Source organism: Saccopteryx leptura, chromosome 2 (genome assembly GCF_036850995.1).
Source record: "Saccopteryx leptura isolate mSacLep1 chromosome 2, mSacLep1_pri_phased_curated, whole genome shotgun sequence".
Lineage (NCBI taxonomy): Eukaryota > Metazoa > Chordata > Mammalia > Chiroptera > Emballonuridae > Saccopteryx > Saccopteryx leptura.
In genome coordinates, this window is record NC_089504.1 from 283190785 (window position 1) to 283210413 (window position 19629).

General features: G+C 42.8%; 1 protein-coding gene and 1 pseudogene across 1 annotated transcript; one reads left to right on the plus strand and one right to left on the minus strand.

The window, feature by feature from the left end:
- Positions 1 to 1212: 1212 nt before the first annotated feature.
- POLR3GL (RNA polymerase III subunit GL) lies at positions 1213 to 16753 on the minus strand. Its single transcript, XM_066362082.1, has 8 exons — positions 16674 to 16753; positions 4624 to 4791; positions 4132 to 4261; positions 3254 to 3322; positions 2845 to 2901; positions 2533 to 2606; positions 2305 to 2412; positions 1213 to 1423 (listed from the first exon to the last, which is right to left on the minus strand). Exons 2-8 carry the CDS (start codon positions 4747 to 4749, stop codon positions 1337 to 1339), a joined length of 651 nt encoding a protein of 216 aa, XP_066218179.1. The 5' UTR covers positions 4750 to 4791; positions 16674 to 16753; the 3' UTR covers positions 1213 to 1336.
- LOC136392051 (U2 small nuclear ribonucleoprotein B'' pseudogene) lies at positions 6276 to 8239 on the plus strand (annotated as a pseudogene).
- Positions 16754 to 19629: the final 2876 nt, after the last annotated feature.

Sequence of the window (19629 nt, forward strand, 5' to 3'; positions counted from 1 at the left end):
GACATATTTTTCAAAGTAGGGTCTCCAGGGCCTGGAAGAGGGTGAGCATGCTGAAGAAGATCAGCACTGCCATGGCCGAGTAGCTCAGTTAGTTAAGAGGATCATCCCAATATGCCACGGTTGCATGTTCGATACCCAGTCAGGGCACATACAAGAATCAACCAATGGGTACATGAATAGGTGGAACAACAAGTTGATGTTTCTCTCTCTCTCTCTCTCTCAAATCAGTAAAATAAAAAGATAAAAAGAATCAGCATCTCTTCCCTATTCCCTCCCCCACTTGGCTTTCTCACTTTCCCCACAAAAGTAGCTGTAATCATTCTGTGTAAATAAGGACAAGATCAAAGTCAAGTGTGGGAGAGGGCCTGTCCCTGTGAACACATGTGAACAGGCACAATTGTGTTGCTGTGGCCTAAGGACCGAGGCTCAGAAGTCAGCTGATCTTCAGGGCATGAGATGTGTTTCTCTACTACTCACTCTGCACAGCCCTGCAGATGACTTTCCTGAACGTTCCTAAGCAGGGCTAGATTGGGAGCATGGGTACCATCATTGGGGTGGGAGGGAAGAGGCAAAGGACAGGAAGGCTGTAGCCCTCAAGGTGCCACACTGGACTCTGACAGGTAAGGAGATAATGCCTCAGCCAGGTGTCCGCTTCATTCCCCCAGCCCTCTCCTACCAGGCCTCACCCTGAACAGGGAGACAGATAAAAATATTATATTTAAAAATATAAAACTGGCTTTACTTCTCCTAGCTGCTCCCACCCTCAATTATCGCCACAAAGAAATATAAAAAAATGGGCAAGGGCATGTGTACAGCTATCGCATATCTAACAATCCCAGTTCTTCTCTCAACCCTCCTTTCTCCCTTTCATACAATGAAGACATTGGTCCTCTGCCCTTTCCCCAAGACATCTGAAGCGATACAAGGGCTTCAGAGGGGGAGGGTAGAAAAAAAGAGCTGTCTGTTGTCATTCCTCCATTACTCTCTCCAGGAACTAAACAGGTTATCTGGACTCTGAGCAAATGATTTGCTTGTCCACAAAGCCAAGTAATAGGGACACTTAATTTTCTGTATCCTAAATCAGAAAGATATGAAGGCCAAGGGTGTTGTTTAGGGCAGTGATTTTTAAACTTTTTATACTTGGGGGCTGGTGAAAATAAGAGAATTATTTCAGGGACCATTAAGGCAGAAATAACCCTGAGCAAAAACAAATTCAATTGAGATCATTGGGTCTATAATCTTCACACAACATTGAGGTGGTTAACTCTTTCACAGACCGGCCCGAAATTTCTGGCGGAGGACTGGTGGTTGAAAAACACTGGTTTGGGGTTCTTCTTCAGTATATAGCCTCATCCATATTGTCATCACTGTCACCCCCAAAGTCCTCTCCATTGTCAAAATATGACATGATGTAATCAGTTTCCTGGAATAGAAAATAAAGAAGTCAGGCATGCATTTGGCATTCTCCAGATCCCTTCTATCCCAATCACACCATTCCAGGCCTAGAAATCCCTTCCAGTTGTAGTTCTCTCTTTAGAAGAGCCTATGGTTATATAGAGTGGAGTGAAGGGCATTTGGGGGCACTATCTCCTTTGAGCCTCCCAAACCTCTGAAGAGAACATTCTTTTTTTTTTTTTTAAGTGAGAGGTGGGGAGATAGACTCCGAAATTCACCCTGAGCAGGACCCACCCAGCAACCCCATCTGGGGCCCATGCTCAAATCACCCAAGCTATCCTCAGGGCCTGAGGTCAATGCTGAACCCACTGGCTGTGATAGAGAAGTGGGAGAGGGAGGGGAAGAGAAGCTGATGGTTGCTTCTCATGGATGCCCTGACCAGGGCTCCAACCCAGGATGTCCACACACTGGGCCAACACTCTAACCACTGAGTAAACCGGCCAGGGCCTTTTTTTTTCTCTTTTGAGACAGATAGACAGACAGGAAGGGAGAGAGATGAGGAGCATCAACTTGTAGTTGCATCATTTTCATTGATTGCTTCTCATATGTGCTTTGACTTGGGCATTCTAGCCAAGCCAGCAACCCCTTGCTCAAGCCAGTGACCTTGGGCTTCAAGCCAGCAACCATGGGATCATGTCTATGATCCCACGGCAACCCCACGCTCAAGCTGGTGACCTCAGGGTTTGGAACCTGGTATCTCAGTGTCCCAGGTCAACGCTCTATCCACTGTACCACCACTGGTCAAGCGAGAACATCCTTGGTAAACAGAGTTCAGATCCCGAGTTAACGAGGGCAAGAGGACAAGAGGGCAAAAGAGAGGAACTGCCAATGGAAGGAGGTCCCCTTCACCTCTTCATATTCTTCTTCGTCATACTCCTCTTCTTTCTCTTCCTTTTCTTCTTCTTCTTTTTCTTCATCTTCCTCTGAGGTTACTTCTTCTTCCTTCTTCTCCAGGTTCTTATGTGAAAATGGATAGGAAGACAAACTCAGGCTTAGCTCACAGATGGGAAAAATTGCGGCATACATGGGCCAAAGAGGATGGAACAGATCTGGGTCTCTATACACACTTCCTCCTACCTCTAGTTTCTGTATTGTTTCCTCTTTATCTTCTGTGGTCTTAGGGTGTCTCTTGGGGAGCAGAATGGTGGTCCCTGGTGAGATAATCAAAAAATGATCAACACCACAACATTAGAGAGCAAACTTCTTGTTAGCTTTCTACCCACCTTCCTGCAGAGACCATGTCACTCTGCTACCCTCATGTGGCCACCACAGCATCCAGCAACAATACTGGGTGCTTTGTGTAGGAATTGGGAGGGCTGGCAAGCCAACTTGGCCCTCCAGTTGAAGAAGGAAACCTCTCTTTTCCCTCATTTTTCCAGATACACTCACGCTCCTTCTGTAGCTTCCGCACTCGGATCCTTAGCTCCCGTGGTAGACGTCGCCAATCTGGGAATAGTGGGAATGTAAAAGTCAGTAAGACACTGCCTGGGATCTCTTATGAATGATGACTGGTTTTAAAAACGAGATAAGGGTTGAAATAAAGCTGAAGAAAAAAAGGGCTGGGTCAAAGTTGCTTGAAACAAAATGATGGCTTGGACGCCTCCAGGGGAGTAAGGGCTATTTAATAGGTTTTTAGGTAGAGCTGGAGAGTGTTTGCTAGCATATCTAGAGCTACAGTTTATAAATACTGAATGGGGTGGAGAGGGGACAGAGGAGGGTGAATGGAGTGGTGGCTGGTGGCTTGAGGCATCTCAAATATTTGAATGACAGGCAGTCAATGAAAGGGCCCATTACCTACCAGGGTTCCAATCGATGGCATTGTCAATCGGCCCTGACATCTGATATTTGTCTGAGTAACGCTCCACATCTGAGGGGTCAGAGGCCAAGGATCAAAGTTTTATCCTTTCAGGGGCCACAAACAGTGTTGTTCCTGAGGGCGACCCTCTCAATACTTGGGAATATCTGTTCCCTCAACCCTAACCCAAAACCCAAGGGGTTAGCTTCAGTGAGGACCTTCAGCAGTTCTGTAACCTCTCCCTTTGTCATCTAAAATCACAGTGGTTTTGTTATCTCCCTTTACCCAAAGGCATGACTATATCAAGAAGTAGTGTGATATAGGAAAAGTATACTATAGAGCAACACACCAAGGTTTCCATCTTCCCTTTATTCCTTGTTCATGGGGTTAACTTAAGTCTTTTCTCCCTCTGAAATTCAGTCATAAAGCACCAGTTGTCAATATCCTGAAATATTGTACTTCCACAGCAGTTAGTATATATCCACTATAACAAACCTCCCAAATGCACCCCCTTCTCCAGTCCCTCCTGGTCTCCCTGACTTCTCCAGATCCAATAACCAAAAACGTTATACTTTACTTAGCAGGGTACCCCAGAGTGTCTGTAATATCCATTGTTAAAAATTATAATACATCCCCCCATTTATACATGTGAAAAGGGCATCTTAATACTTAACCTCCTACTGTCCCAAGACTATTGTGAGACACAAAACAAATCATGGATACTGTTATGCACTTCAAATGTGGGGGTAATTATTATGATCTCCTCAGTTAGACAGTGAGCTTCCTGCGCCTCTTCTGGTATCTCTGGCCCCCAGGAGTACTGAATATAGGGCGCTGCTTATGAAAGGCACTCAGAACATGATGCTAGCATTCCAACTGACCTCTCTTGGGAACAGCTGGCCGAATGAAATAGGGGAGCTGCCTCATGGCCCCTCGTAGCTCCTGCTTCAGTGCCAGGACATATTCCCCTTCCTCTCCTGAGGGCAAAGGCACTGGGCGGAACTCCAACAGCTAAGGAGGCAGGGGCAGTGGTCAGTCCAGGGAGAAAATGCTGGAGTACAAATCCAGGAGGGTGTCTCCCCCAAATTTAATCCAGCTCTCCTCGTTATCCTTTGAAGCAAAGGTTCATTTTCCTCAAGCAGAGGTTCAAAGGATAATGAGGGGAGCAACACAGCATTTTGAAAGCTGGGGAACTGGAATAGAGAGAAGTGTAGACACTTCCTTGCCTGGAAAATATCCCATGTGAGTTGGGTGCACAGAGACAGGGAGGAGCAACATGAAGATGGTTTTGTGATGGCCCAGGAGAAACCCAGGATTATATACAGTCAGCCAGGGGCACTTGGGAGGCTTGGGGAGGGAGGTCAGACACTCACGGGGAAGAGTGGAGAAGGTTGTAGAGTGGGTGGGGGCAGAGCATCCCCCTTCCCTATACCCACTGCCTCCATGTTGAAGGTCAACTGGCCCCGGCCCCGGCCCCGGCCCCCACCCCGGCTGGCCATGGTGAAGGGGGCCTGGGTATTCAGAGATCCAGTGAGAAAAACCTGATAAAGACAAAAACAAAGAGAAAAAGTACAGTAGAATGGATGGAAAGCCAAGGGGGTATAAAACACTTAATCCCTGGGACCTGAAAAGCCAGTGTAATTCAACAAATTTTGATTGAAAAGCCATAGTGCCAAGCAGGGTATTTCTAGAACTATAAACATGGCTGAGACATGGTCTCAACGGGACAGATAACTGCAATATAGTGAAACTGAAGCACAAAGGGGAAAGTGATTAGACCCTTGGATAAAATTTCCCTACATCTCTAAGCCAATTTGGTATTTATCACCATCTGAATATCTACATATGACCTTTTAATTCCTTCTCTCTATGGCTTTCCAAACCCAACCAGGCTCCAATTCAATGCTTTTTTAACCTCCAAGGTGAGCAATGGTTTATTAGTGAACAGAAAGTACACATGGAAGATTGCCAAGTGAATGACTCAGACCCATTTCAGTGCCCAACTCAATGCATTTCAACAAAATATGTATTAAGCGTATGCCATAAAAAAAAGTAGTGTGTCAGGCACTGTGGGGGCACAGGTATGCCGCGCCGTCAATCTTACTGTCAGTGGTGGTGTGGGTGGCAGTGGGGAAAGAGGAGAACTATTACAATCAAACTGATCTTTTAAAACACCACTTGGAAGCACAAAACTTAGAATTGGAAGAACTCATAGAGTCCTGTAGTTCAAACCCCCTCCCAGTGTAGTACTCCACTCTGTCAGCTGTTAGCTATTCTGCTGCTGGTGGCATTTTCCTCAGGCTGTCCATTCTGTCCCACGGCAGCCCATTCCACTGTGATCAATTCTCATGAACTGAAAACTCCTCCTGCTACTGAACTGAACTCTGCCTCTTGTCATCATCAGTCTTGAGGGAGTCAGATGCAGCTAGAATGGGGATAAAGGCACTAAATGAAAATGAAACTTGAAAGAAATGATACCCCAGTAGTAAGGGACATATCTAGCACCCATATCTTTGTTTCTAATACCATTGTCTAATAAAAGGAACTAAGGTTTCTTGGAGAAATGACTGATTCTAGAACTGGGGTAGAAAATATACAAGATGAGTCTGAAGTTATCTTCTAGTGCCAGAAAATAAGGAAGTGCTAAAACAAAACAAAAAACCTACAACACACACACTGGTGGGGGCTATGTCAAGGCACATAGGAGTCAAATGAAAGCATTCCCAATGGCAAAAGCTGAAACAATTTCAGCAATAAAATAAAGTAGTAGTGGATTATATACCAAAAGTATAAAATAAATATCCATGAGTCCATACCACTTTTTATTTATTACTATAAATAAATTATTAAATAAATTAATACATGGGGGGAAAATACAAAGCTCTCGTGCAGAATTCCAAATACATTATGCATACTCCCCTAAAGACAGAGAGATGGATAGTAGAACTACCCTCTCCTTAAGTATGAGCTGCATATGGGAATTCTGTCCAATACAATTTTTGGAAGGGGGGTAAGTAACTTTAAAATGGAGAAACTGGACAAGTATTACTTCAGTCAGGAGACCAACAAGGTCAATATCAACAACATTAAATCATGTTGTTAGTATGTACCCTTAATACTGAAGTGATGAAAATGGTACTCTACCACTTTACCTCTGTGATCCTCCTCACCCAAACCCATAACCTCAGTCTAATCATGAGAAAAACATCAAATTCCAGCAGAGGAGCATCCTATCATATACCTCATCAGTACCCTTTAACACTGTCAAAGCCACCAAAAACAAGGAAGGTCCACCCTTCCATTGTAAAAGAGGTACAGCTGTTCTCATGGTTAGCATTTAAAATTTTTTTTTATTTATTGATTTGAGAAAGAGAGAGAGAAACATCAGTTTGTTGTCCCATTTATTTATGCATTCAGTGGTTGATTCCTTTGTGTGCCCTGACTACAGATCAAACATGCAACTTTGGCATATTGGGATGAAGCTCTAACTGATTGAGCTATCTGGCCAGGGCCCTAGTGGTAGCATTCTTAGAAATAAAGAACATTCTATTCTTGCAGGACACAGCACCCATGCCAGCCTGAAGCTATTTGAACAATTTTACTCAAAAGATGGATAGCAGATCAAACCATAAAAAACTGAAGAGATCTCCATATGCCCTGTTTTCTCAGTTTGGCCATGTGGTACATATTGTGCCTTTTGTGTGTGTGTGTGACAGAGACAGAGAGAGGGACAGATAGGGACAGACAGGGAGAGAGAGAGAGAGATGAGAAGCATCAATTCTTTGTTGTGGCACCTTAGTTGTTCATTGATTGCTTTCTCATATGTGCCTTGACAGGGGGAAGGGGGTGGGGCTACAGCAGAGTGAGTGACCCCTTGCTCAAGCCAGTGACCTTGGATCAAGCTAGCAACCATAGCGTCATGTCTATGATCCCATACTCAAGCCAGTGATCCTGTGCTCAAGCCGGTGATCCCATGCTCAAGCTGGGTTTCGAACCTGGGTCCTCTGCGTCCCAGTCCAATGCTGTATCCACTACACCACTGCCTGGTCAGGCTATATTGTGGCTTTAAAGACCATGGAGATGAGGGGACAAGCCTTTGTTATATTTATTTTTTTTTTTTTTCATTTTTCTGAAGCTGGAAACAGGGAGAGACAGTCAGACTCCCGCATGCGCCCGACCGGGATCCACCCGGCACGCCCACCATGGGGCGACGCTCTGCCCATCCTGGGTGTCGCCATGTTGCGACCAGAGCCACTCTAGCGCCTGAGGCAGAGGCCACAGAGCCATCCCCAGCGCCCGGGCCATCTTTGCTCCAATGGAGCCTTGGCTGCGGGAGGGGAAGAGAGAGACAGAGAGGAAAGCGCGGCGGAGGGGTGGAGAAGCGCTTCTCCTGTGTGCCCTGGCCGGGAATCGAACCCGGGTTCTCCGCACGCTAGGCCGACGCTCTACCGCTGAGCCAACCGGCCAGGGCCGCCTTTGTTATATTTAAAGCACTGGTCTTATTTACAAACGCCTTGAGACAGTTACAAGGATTTCCATTTCATGGTAAACCAATATGAATCCCTTATGCAAAAACAAATTCTGATATAATATCTAAAATGTGTGGCACCTTTGCTGACAAAGAAAAAACGTTAAAACTGTGGAACAGACAGAAATAACTAATTATAAAAAACTTGGTCAGGGAGCACCAAGTTCAGCTAATACCCAAGGAAATGCAACACCAAATTCTCAGGTCCCTGATTACCCTCTAAATTATATTTTATTCCTTAATAAATTACCAGAATAGATTAATGAGATGATATTATCCATGCTGTTTAATCAGTTTCTTGTTCAAGGAAGTACATTTGGTACCTGGGAGGCATGGCATTGCATTTACTAAATTTGAATGAAAGACAGGCTGGAGCTGCCAGGGATGCCTCACAGTGATTGAAGATCACACCATCCCATGCCAGGTAGATCACCAATGCTGAGAAATTACATTTGGGATAGTTGTCTTTAAAGGACTTGATATTATTTATAGTGTTAGTTTTGATAACATTTAGTCTGACTAATTTAAAAGTTGGGGGTGGGAAGAAGTGAAAGTGAAATTTTTGTGTAGATTTTTAAAAATTACCTAGTATTTCTTTAGCCTTAGTGAACTATGAAATGTAAAGGCCTTAATTTTGTACAATAAACTTTTATTTCTGTTCTAAAAAAAATAAAGAATAGAAAAACTCCATGTCTTTTCCAAAAAATTTTTTAATTTTTGTTTTTTTAATAGAAAAAGCGACAGACAGAACATCATCTGTTCCTGTATGTGCCCTGACCAGGAATTAAACCCACAAATCAGATGATGCTCTAACCAACTGAGCTAGGGCCAGGATGCCATCCCTTTTGTTTTCTGATTACAGGAGTAATATACATTTATTCTAGAAAACTAGCAAATACATAAAGGTATAAAGAAACATACCTGTTACTTCATAATAACCATCATGTAGTGATAAGCATTATTAACCCTTCGAGTAGTGAGTATTTTTCATGTTCACTGACCCCTGGAAGTAAGTTTTTTTTCAAAAAATTAAATTAGGCCCTGGCCGGTTGGCTCAGCGGTAGAGCATCGGCCTGGCGTGCGGGGGACCCGGGTTCGATTCCCGGCCAGGGCACATAGGAGAAGCACCCATTTGCTTCTCCACCCCCCACCCCCTTCTTCCTCTCTGTCTCTCTCTTCCCCTCCCACAGCCAAGGCTCCATTGGAGCAAAGATGGCCCGGGCGCTGGGGATGGCTCCTTGGCCTCTGCCCCAGGCGCTAGAGTGGCTCTGGTCGCGGCTGAGCGACGCCTGGAGGGGCAGAGCATCGCCCCCTGGTGGGCAGAGCCTCGCCCCTGGTGGGCGTGCCGGGTGGATCCCGGTCGGGCGCATGCGGGAGTCTGTCTGACTGTCTATTCTCGTTTCCAGCTTCAGAAAAATACAAAAAAAAAAAAAAAAAAAAAAAATTAAATTAGTTTCAGTTACAGTTTTATTAACTTAAAATCATGTTTGTTTGATAACCAATTTATGGAAACAAGAAGAACATACATTTGCCTTTTTTAAATGTTGCCTTACACATTTTTTCTCCCTAAGTTAGAAGCACGGAGGCAGAGAGACAAACTCCCGCATGCGCCTGACCGGAATCCACCCGTCATGCCCATCAGGGGGCGATGCTCAGCCCATCTAGGGCATTCCTCTGTTGCAGCTGGAGCCATTCTAGCACCTGAGGTGGAGGCCATGAAGCCATCCTAAGCACCCGGGCAAACTTTGCTCCAATGGAGCCTTGGCTGTGGGAGGGGAAGAGAGAGACAGAGAGGAAGGAGAGGGGGAGGGGTGGAGAAGCAGATGGTCGCTTCTCCTGTGTGCCCTGACCGGGAATCAAACCCAAGACTTCCACACACAGGGCTGACACTCTACCACTGAGCCAACCGACCCGGACCACCTTACACATTTTTAAAAGTTTTTGTAAGGTCATATTCTGGGTGGTCAGGAGGCACGAGGACATACATGAACGTTCATACTACTCAAAGGGTTAATATTTTAATATGTATCCTTTTAATTTTATTTCCATGTATATACATACAGATACATATATATATATATATATATATATATATATATATACACACACACACACACATATTAAGACATGTAATACGACATGACAACTAAGTGTAATGCGGTATGAAATCCTGCAACAGAAAAAGAGCAGTAGGTAAAACTAAGAAAATATGAATCAAATATGACCTCAAATAATTATAATGGGCCCTGGCTGGTTAGCTCAGCTGTAGAGTGTCAGCCCAGTGTGCGAAGTCCCAGGTTCGATTCCCAGTCAGAACACACAGGAGAAGCAACCATCTGCTTCTCCACCCCTCCCTGTCCTCCTTCTCTCTCTTTCTCTCTTCCCTTCCCACAGCCATGGCTGAATGGTTAGAGCAAGTTGGCCCCGGGTGCCGAGAATGGCTCCATGGCCTCGCCTCAGGCACTAAAACAGCTCGGTTGCAAGCAATGGAGCAGCAGCCCCAGATGGGCAAAGCATCATCTGGTAGGAGGCTTGCCAGGTGGATACCTGTTGGGGTGCAGAGAGAGTCTTTCTCTCTGCCTCCCTGCCTCCCACTTAATAATAATTATTATTATTATGTGTCAATATGGTTTTATAATTGTGACTAATGTACCATACTAATATATGATGCTAATAATAGGGGAAACTGTGCCCGGGCATATAGGAACTTTCCTTACTATCTATGTGTTGTTGTTTTTTTTCTTTTTATAAATCTAAAGTTGTTGTTTTTTAAAATTTATTTATTGATTTTAGAGAGGGAGGAAGGAGGAGAGAGAGAGAAAGACAGAAACATTAATCTGTTCTGTATGTGCCCTGATTTGGGATTGAACTGCAACTTCTGTGTATCAGAGGACGCTCTAACCAACCGAGCTATCCAGCCAGGGCAAATCTAAAGTTGTTTTAGAAAATAAAATCTAGCCCTGGCCAGATTGGTTGGTTAGTTAGAGCATCATCCCGAAGCACAGAGGTTGCCAGTTCGATCCCTGGTCAGGGCACATACAGGAACAGGTGTTCCTGTGTCTCTCCTGCTCTTTCCCTTTCTCTCTCTAAAATCAATAAAATAAACATTAAAAAAAAGTTTAAAAAATAAATAAAATCTATATAAAAAAATTCAATAGAAATTTGAAATTCACAATTCCTCAAGACCTTCCTTGTTTTTGATGACCTGGACAATTTTGAAGAGTATTGGTCAGGTATATGATAGGATGCTCCTGTGTTGGAACTTGTCTGATGTTCTTCTACTGATTAGACTGGAGTTATGGGTTTGGGGGAGGAGGATCACAGAGGTAAAGTGGTCAAGTACCATTTTCATTACTTCAATATTAAGGGTACATACTAACAACATATTAGAGAACAATAAGAAATAATATAGTATGTATCATAATTAAGATCTCTTAGTGATTCATAATATAATTGTTCCCACAGTCCAGAGAAGGGAGAAAACTAGGAGGTCTGGGATGGTGAGGGGAGGCTTAAAGAATCAGAGTCTCAAACTTGGAAGAGCCCTGAGAAATCATGCACTCGGCCCAACCTGTGGTGGTGCAGTGGAGCAAGCATCAACCTGGAATGCTGAGGTTGCCAATTTAAAACCCTGGGCTTGTCTACAGCCATACCACCCTGAACGCACCCGATCTCGTCTAAAACCCTGGGCTTGCCGGTCAAGGCACTTAACGAAAAGAAGGAAAGAAGGAAAGAAAAGAGAAGAAATCATGCACTCATTCTTGAAACAAATATTTATTGAGCATCTACTATATGCCAGACACAATGCTAGATAACAGGGATCAAAATTAATCCTCTACTCTAGACTGGTATTCTTCCTCTGATAAACCATACTTAGTATATTGTTTTGTTGTTTTTTTTTAAGTAAAAGGAGGGGAGATAGTGAGATAGACTCCCACATGTGCCCCACTGGAATCTACCTAGCAACCCCTGTCTGGGGCTATGCTCCAATCAACTAAGCTATTTTTAGCACCTGTGGCTGATGTGCTGAACCAACCCAGCCATCCTCAGCTCCTGGGGCTGCCACTCAAACCAATTGAGTTCCGGCTATAGGAGGGAAAAGGAAGAGAAGGGGGAGTGGGAGGGGAAGAGAAGCATGGTCGCTTCTCCTGTGTGCCCTGTCTGGGAATTGAACCCAGGATGTCCATATGCCAGGCCAATGCTCTATCCACTGAACCACTAGCTGGGGCCCATATTTAGTAAATTGATATTCATTTTCTATTTAAATATCTTTAGTGAGAGAATGCCCTATCTCACTTTGCAGATCTTTCCATATTTGGATATTTGTTCCTAGAGTAATATCCAACAAATACTCTAGACAAGAAATATATGGCTCAATGAAGGGCATTATGCAAAAAATTATTGGTAAAAATGATTTTTAAATATTTATAAAGTAATCTAAGTTGTCAAACACACATAAGCACATGTAAATCAAAATGTTTTTAAAAGATCTACACCAAAAATTAACATTGGTTAATTTGAGGTGTTTTAATTGTTGTTGCTTATGGGTTTTTTTTTTTTCTTTTGTAATTTTTTTTCTTCTACACCGAATAGCTAGTTTTTGTAATAAGAGAAAAATATTAATTTAAATTTTAAAAAAATATACCAACAATAGTAGATGAGACTAATAATATGTAGTAGGAAGAAAGGGATAGAAAAATACAGGTCAAAGGAATTTGTAATATATCAAGTCCAACTGCCACAAAGAAATATAAAGAAAAAATGGCTGTTAGTTAATAGATTAAATTATGATCTGATTGAAAGAGCATATTAGGGGAGAGAGGAAGTCTCACAGACACTGGAGAAGGAATAAGAATTCATCACCATGTCTTCAGACCCTTTCAAGGGAAAGAACACTAATCAGCTAGCTTAGATCTCTTTCCACTTGACAGACAGATACAGTTCTAACCATGGAAATGGGAGCTGTTATGATTGCAAAGCAGTGAGGTGTCTGAGGAGTCAAGAAAAGTCTGTAAATTTTGAGGTTAGATCAATCTAACTCTGTTTTCACATACCTATCAAGTAACTCGCAAAGTAGGGGGAAAGATGACAAAATTTTATTTAATTCGGGCAATAAACTGGCGTTTGGGAAGCTAAACCATCCATCTCTACCTCACTCACCTGAATAATTACAATGAGTCTCTTATATTTAAGACTGTAATTGGCCCTGGTGAGTTGGCTCAGTGGTAGAGTGTTGGCACATCAGCCTGGCATGTGGAAGTCCCAGGTTCAATTCCAGGTCAGGGCACACAGGAGAGGCGCTCATCTGCTTCTCCACCCCTCCCCCATTCATTTCTCTCTCTCTCTCTCTCTCTCTCTCTCTCTTCCCCTCCTGTAGCCATCACTCAATTAGAGTGAGTTGGTGCCGGGCACTGAGGATAGCTCCATGGCCTTTGCCTTAGGTGCTGAGAAGAGCTCAGTTGCTGAGCAATGGAGCTAAACCCCAGATGGGCAGAGTATCACCCCCTAGTGGGCTTGCCAGGTGGATCCCAGTCAGGGTGCATTCCAGAGTCTCTGCCTCCCCTCCTCTCACTTTAAAAAAAATTTTTTTAAAAATCAGATTGTGAGTCTCAATTCTTGAAGATATTTGAAGTCTCTCATAACGTGGTCCCAAACTACTCCTCTTTAATACCAACCCTCCCCAGTGTTCACCCCTGCATTCTCCTTCTCCAAAATTAACATCAATTCATAAACATACCCATTCCCAATTATGTATAACTGTGTATTATGGTATAAGTTACTGAGAACAGGCTGCAACAAAACATACAGAAAAACAATTACATCGAATTTAAGGAAGGCAGTACATGTAGTGAATCCAAGTTCTATTGTTTCTTAGGTACACAATCTTCAACAATTTATTCAATGTCTCTAAACTTCTTTCTTCATCTATAAAGTGGGAATAATAAAAATAAAACTATTTTAATTCATTCAACAAAATTTACTGAGTGCTTATTATGCACCAGGGACTGTCCTAAGAGATCCAGGGACTGAGGCCTAGAATATTCTAATGTTTAGACTTTCCTATATTTGCAATAAATAAGACAAAGAATTAACACTCATTAAATTAGAATCCATGGAAATCCGAATGGAAAAAAATCATCCCAAAAGAATAAATGTGCAAAGGACATGAATAGACAAATGACAAAAGTACCAATAAAACCACTCTTTATCAAACTGACAAAAACTTTTTAAAAATAAATGTTAAATATATATTACAAATTTTTATTTATTAACTTTAGAGAGAAAGGAAGACAGAAAAAGAAACACTGATTTGTTGTTCCACTTATTTATGCATTTATTGGTTGATTCTTGTATGTGCCCTGACCAGTGGGATCAAACCCAAGACCTTGGCATATCTGGACAATGTTCTAACCAATTTAGCTACCAGGCCAGGGCTAAACTGACAAAGATTTAAATAATAATCAGGCTGTCATGAGTTTTATTGAGACGGACACTCTCATTGTTCACTGGAACATGATATTTTGAGGAAGCAATTTGACCACTTGAATCAACAGCCTTTTTTTTTTTATTAATTTTAATGGGGTGACATTGATAAATCAGGGTACATATGTTCAGAGAAAAGATCTCTAGGTTATTTTGACATTTGATTATGCTGCATTCCCATCACCCAAAGTCAACAGCCTTTTTTAATGTTCATATCCTTAATCCACTAATCCTATTTTTAAAATCTATCCTAAAGAAATCAACATATATATATATACATATATATATATATATTCAGAGAAATAAGTTTAATGATTTTCAACAAAGAGCTATATTCATAGTAACAAAAATTCTGAAATAACTTAAACGGTCCAACAAAAAAATGAATGCCTAAAAAAGTTCAAAATACCCATTTTAGGCTACTATGTAGCAATAAAAATTACTTCAAATAACATTTAAAGGCAAAAAAAATTCACAATATAATGTATTTCCATGGGAGGAACATGATATAAAATTGCATTTATTGCATGGCTCTATTTATGTAATATACAGTGTGTCTGTAAAGTCATGGTGCACTTTTGACTGGTCAGAGGAAAGCAACAAAAGATGATAGAAACGTGAAATCTGCACCAAATAAAAGGAAAACTCTCCCAGTTTTGAACTACTCAGTGCAGTTCAATGTGGGCTCACGCACAGATTTTTTAGGGCTCCTTAGGTGGCTATCCCATATAGCCTCTACAGACTCGTCACTGACTGATGGCCTACCAGAATGGGGTTTCTCCACCAAACTGCCGGTTTCCTTCAACTGCTTATGCCACTGAGTAATGTTATTCCTATGTGGTGGCGCTTTGTTATAAATGCACCAATATTCACGTTGCACTTTGGTCACGGATTCGAATTTAGTGAGCCATAGAACACACTGAACTTTCCTCTGTACCGTCCACATCTTGACTGGCATGGCCGTGGGCTGCTCCACTGAATACATGGTGTTACGTCATCATCTGCACAGACACACATGCTGCCACATAATCCTACAGAAACTGGGAGGGTTTTCCTTTTATTTGGTGCAGATTTCACATTTCTATCATCTTTTGTTGCTTTCCTGTGACCAGTCAAAAGTGCACCATGACTTTACAGACACACTGTATATACATATACATACATACATATGTATGTATATATATATACACACAGAAATTGAAAGGATACATATTAAAATAATAATAGTTATCACTAAATCATGGTTATGAAATAATAGGTATTTTCCCTTATACCTTTATGTGTTTCCAAATTTTCTAAAATAAATTATATTTCTTCTAAAATCAGAAAACAAAAGGAATGGATGTTCTTTACTTTTAAGAATGTTACCACTAGGACAGCTCTCTGTCTTTTACAATGGAAGAGTGGAATGCATTCTGTTGATCTATGTATTTGTTTAGAATATTTGTTGGATATTAATTGAAGTACAGCTATCCAAAAATGGGATGACCCTCAAAGCAAGATAAGGAGTTCTTTTACTAAAATCGATTAAATAGAAGCTGGATAAATTATGATTGATCAGAGGAAGGATGCATGTCTATAGTACAGGATTTATTATGATCCCCATGTCTACCACTGCCTGGCATATAGTAGATGCTCAATAAATATTTGTTGAATAAATGAATACATGATTTCTAAGGGTTCTTCCAAACTTGAGACCTTATGATTCATAAATCACCCCCACCCACCCACCCAATCATCCCAGTCTTCCTAGCTTTCTCCCTTCTCTACCTGTGGGAGCAATTATATTATGAACCACTAATTTTAAGAGACCACTTAATTTATATTGTATTGTATTTTTTATTAATTGTTCTCAACATTAGTTTAAATTCTGCATCCCCAATTAATTCCCTTTAATTAATGTTTATTGGACACTGTGTATTAAGTATTAGAACCTGCCCTACAAAACCTTATATTCTGAGAACAGAAACATTAAAGAGGGAGGGTGCACTAAGTACTCTAATAGAGGCATGCATAAAATGCTAGGGAACAATTAATTCTGAAAAATAAAAGCTACAGGTAGGAAGTGGATAACCTTTCAGCTGGGTCGGGATATATAACAGAAGTCTGTCAGGCTCTTAGGGGAATAATAACAGATTTCAGGAAAGCTGATGCCATTGCAAAAAGTCAGAAGTATGAGAGTGAGTCTTTCTCACTTTCTGCTTTAATATCTCGTGCGGAGGCTCAAAAGAGAATACGGTTTTCTGATATACTAATTAATATAGCGATGGAGAAAGGATAGGGAGCCAGAACAAGGCTGATCCAACAGACTGCCGGAAAGCTTTGTCTATCTATCTCACAGCTTGGCGCTGGAGAACTAGTTTGGGAAATGTGGGATACAACCAGGTCAGAGCCACCAGGTCGGAGCCTTACCTGCTGCCCCTCCCCCAAGCGGAGCCCAAGCTGCAGCCAACTTGAAATCTGCCCGTCTTCCTCAAACTGGTGGCGCTCTAGGTCCGCCTCCCGGAGCTCCCCATTGGTGAATTCTCCCCGCCAATCTAGGAGAAGCCAAGGAGGGAGGTCCGCCCACTTAAAGCGGGTCAGGAGACCCAGAGAGGGAGCCAGGCGGAACCCAGGCTCAGGGAGCCAGGAGCGAACAGTGATGAGGTTGCAAAATCAACCAGGGTCCGTTATTTCCGATTTCATCTCACATGGAGGAGTCACTGGCTAGCGAGAGTTCACATAGGGAGCCTGACACTCAGATCTCACCCACGGACTCTGTTAAAGGAGCTCCCACAGAGAAATGAACCCCTGTAAAACCTGCTCATTTGAGATCAGTCTTTTTGTGATTGGCTTCACAGCTTGGCCTCTATTCCATTACTCCAACCTTCAATCCTAATACTGCTTCCCTCTAGCACCAATGAATACTTCTTTTCTTAAAAAAAAAAAAAAAAAAAAAAATCCCTGTGGGTTGCTGCCATGTTTGTGAGAAGGTGGGAAGAGGGTGTGGGGAAGAAGGATTAAGAATCAGAGAACCGCCTGAACAGACGGTGTCGCAGTGGATAGAACGTCCACCTGGAATGCTGAGGTCCCAGGTTCCAAACTCTGAGGTCACCAGCTTGAGCTCGGGCTCATCAGTTTGTGGGGGTGGGGGTCCTAGGCTTGTGGAATCATAGACATGACCCCCATGGTCGCTGGATCCCAAAGGTCGCTGGCTTGAGCAAGGGGTCACTGGCTCGGTTGGAGCTCCTTGGAAGGCACATATGAGAAAGCAATCAATGAACAACTAAAAGTAGCGTAACTATGAATTGATGCTTCTCCTTTCTTTCCATTCCTGTCTGTATTCTCTCTCTCAAAAAAAAAAAAAAAAAAAAATTAGAGAACCAGAGTTTCCTGCATTTTCCATTGCCTTCCAGCTCCTCCTACTCCTTGATAAAGGGGGCAGGATGGGGAGAGGAGTCCTACTTACACACACACACACACACACACACACACACCGGAAACAGAGGGAAAGAGTTCAGAGTGGTGATAAAATATAAGAGAGTCAAGAATATCCTAGATCAGGGGTCCCCAAACTACGGGCCCGCGGGCCGCATGCGGTCATTTATCCGGCCCCCGCCGCACTTCTGGAAGGGGCACCTCTTTCATTGGTGGTCAGTGAGAAGAGCATAGTTCCCATTGAAATACTGGTCAGTTTGTTGATTTAAATTTACTTGTTCTTTATTTTAAATATTGTATTTGTTCCCGTTTTGTTTTTTTACTTTAAAATAAGATATGTGCAGTGTGCATAGGGATTTGCTCATAGTTTTTTTTTATAGTCCGGCCCTCCAACGGTCTGAGGGACAGTGAACTGGCCCCCTGTGTAAAAAGTTTGGGGACCCCTGTCCTAGATTGTCCTGGCTGGATAGCTTGGTTGGTTAGAGCATTGTTCAGAAGCACAGAGGTTGCTGGTTCGATCCCAGGTCAGGGCACATACAAGAACAACCTATCTCTCCCTCCTTTCCTTTCTCTCTCTAAAATCAATAAAATAAACATTAACAAAAATCCCAGAGAAAATGACCCTGGAACTAAAGCCTCAACTTGGAAGGCTGTAGGGGTAGTAGCAAGTGTCCAGTCTTTTGAATGGGATAGAAACAGAGCTGTTAGGCTTTGGGGGACTTGCTTAACTTTACTAAGTCTCTGCTTCTTCATCTATAACAAGAAGATAATTTCTTCCTGATAGCGTTGCTGTGAGGATTGGAGATAATGTATGTAAAGTACTTAGCACATAGTTAGTGTCCAATAAGTGGTAACTAGTAAAAATGGATGACTTCCCTGCAAATATTTCTTTCCTCCTCCAGGAACATTATTTTTAGTATCTTGTGTCTGGTCACCTCCAGCCTCTGAATTATCTCAGGTGAATTTTCCAGATCCTTGGCATTTTTTCCTCATCCCCCACTTTCCCTGATGCCTTCCAGCTGGACACAAACTCATTCCTAAAATATGCAGATGAAAGCTATGGTAACCATGGAGACAGGGCAGGTGGCAAGGAGAGGCAGAGACAGTGAGAGAAACCTATTGAACACATAGAGGAGAAAGACTTAAGGAGCGATTTGGACAGAGACTTTCAAACAAGATGGAAAAAAATTTGAGTATAAGCAAGAGGAGTAAAGAGATTAAATTAGAGAGGATGTGTTACAAGGTTCTCTTCTGTCTGCCCCTTTTCTACACCCCTCCCCAAGAATATGGGGAGAAGGTATCTGGGAATGCCCCTTGCTTTTTCTAAAAATGACACAAGATATCCACCTTTCTTATACTTATTTAAGAGGTCTGTACAAGGGAGCTGAAGTCCAAGTTTATCTGTGCTGTGTGTTTCATTTGTGGGGAGGTGGAGTGAGGATGTACCACTGTGTCTGACTCCAGATCGCCCAGATATTTAAACTATGAGAAGCCAGCCTGATCTCTTGCTTCTCTCTGCACACTGTGGACTCCGGCTGTGTATCCCAATCGCCGCTCTCCACCCCTCTCTCCACAGTGTGCTTATGCCGGGTGTGGTAGGTAGGTCAGGTCTGGCGCCCACGCGCGCAGCAACGTACCGAGCGAGAATGGGGATCTGCTGATGCTCAAGGAAGAATTGGTTTGGTCTCAGTCTGAGTCGCAGAGGAATCTCCTAAGGAACATTTGCTTGTTGGAACCGAGGGGAGGTCAGCTAAACAAGGGAAATCAGGATTGCAGCCTCTAGGTTTATGTGTGCATGGTTGGGGGAACGTTGGTGTCCGACGCCCCCACCCGCAGAGACTAGGCTATAAATAGCAAGGCAGAGCTCCGCCTTTCACACTCCCACCCACCCCACCCCAGCTTCTCTCCTCCCCAGCCGGCCCTGTGCCCAGGGCGCTCCGGGAGGAGGGAC

What these genes read in the sequence shown, in the direction of transcription:
- POLR3GL (XM_066362082.1), bottom strand. Translation starts at nt 4,749, where the DNA reads ATGGCCAGCCGGGGTGGGGGCCGGGGCCGGGGCCGGGGCCAGTTGACC. An exon ending in GCCAGCTGTTCCCAAGAGAG is followed by an intron (nt 3,323 to 4,131) that starts GTCAGTTGGAAT and finishes CTGACCCCTCAG; the next exon opens with ATGTGGAGCGTTACTCAGAC. An exon ending in AAACAATACAGAAACTAGAG is followed by an intron (nt 2,413 to 2,532) that starts GTAGGAGGAAGT and finishes TTTTCACATAAG; the next exon opens with AACCTGGAGAAGAAGGAAGA.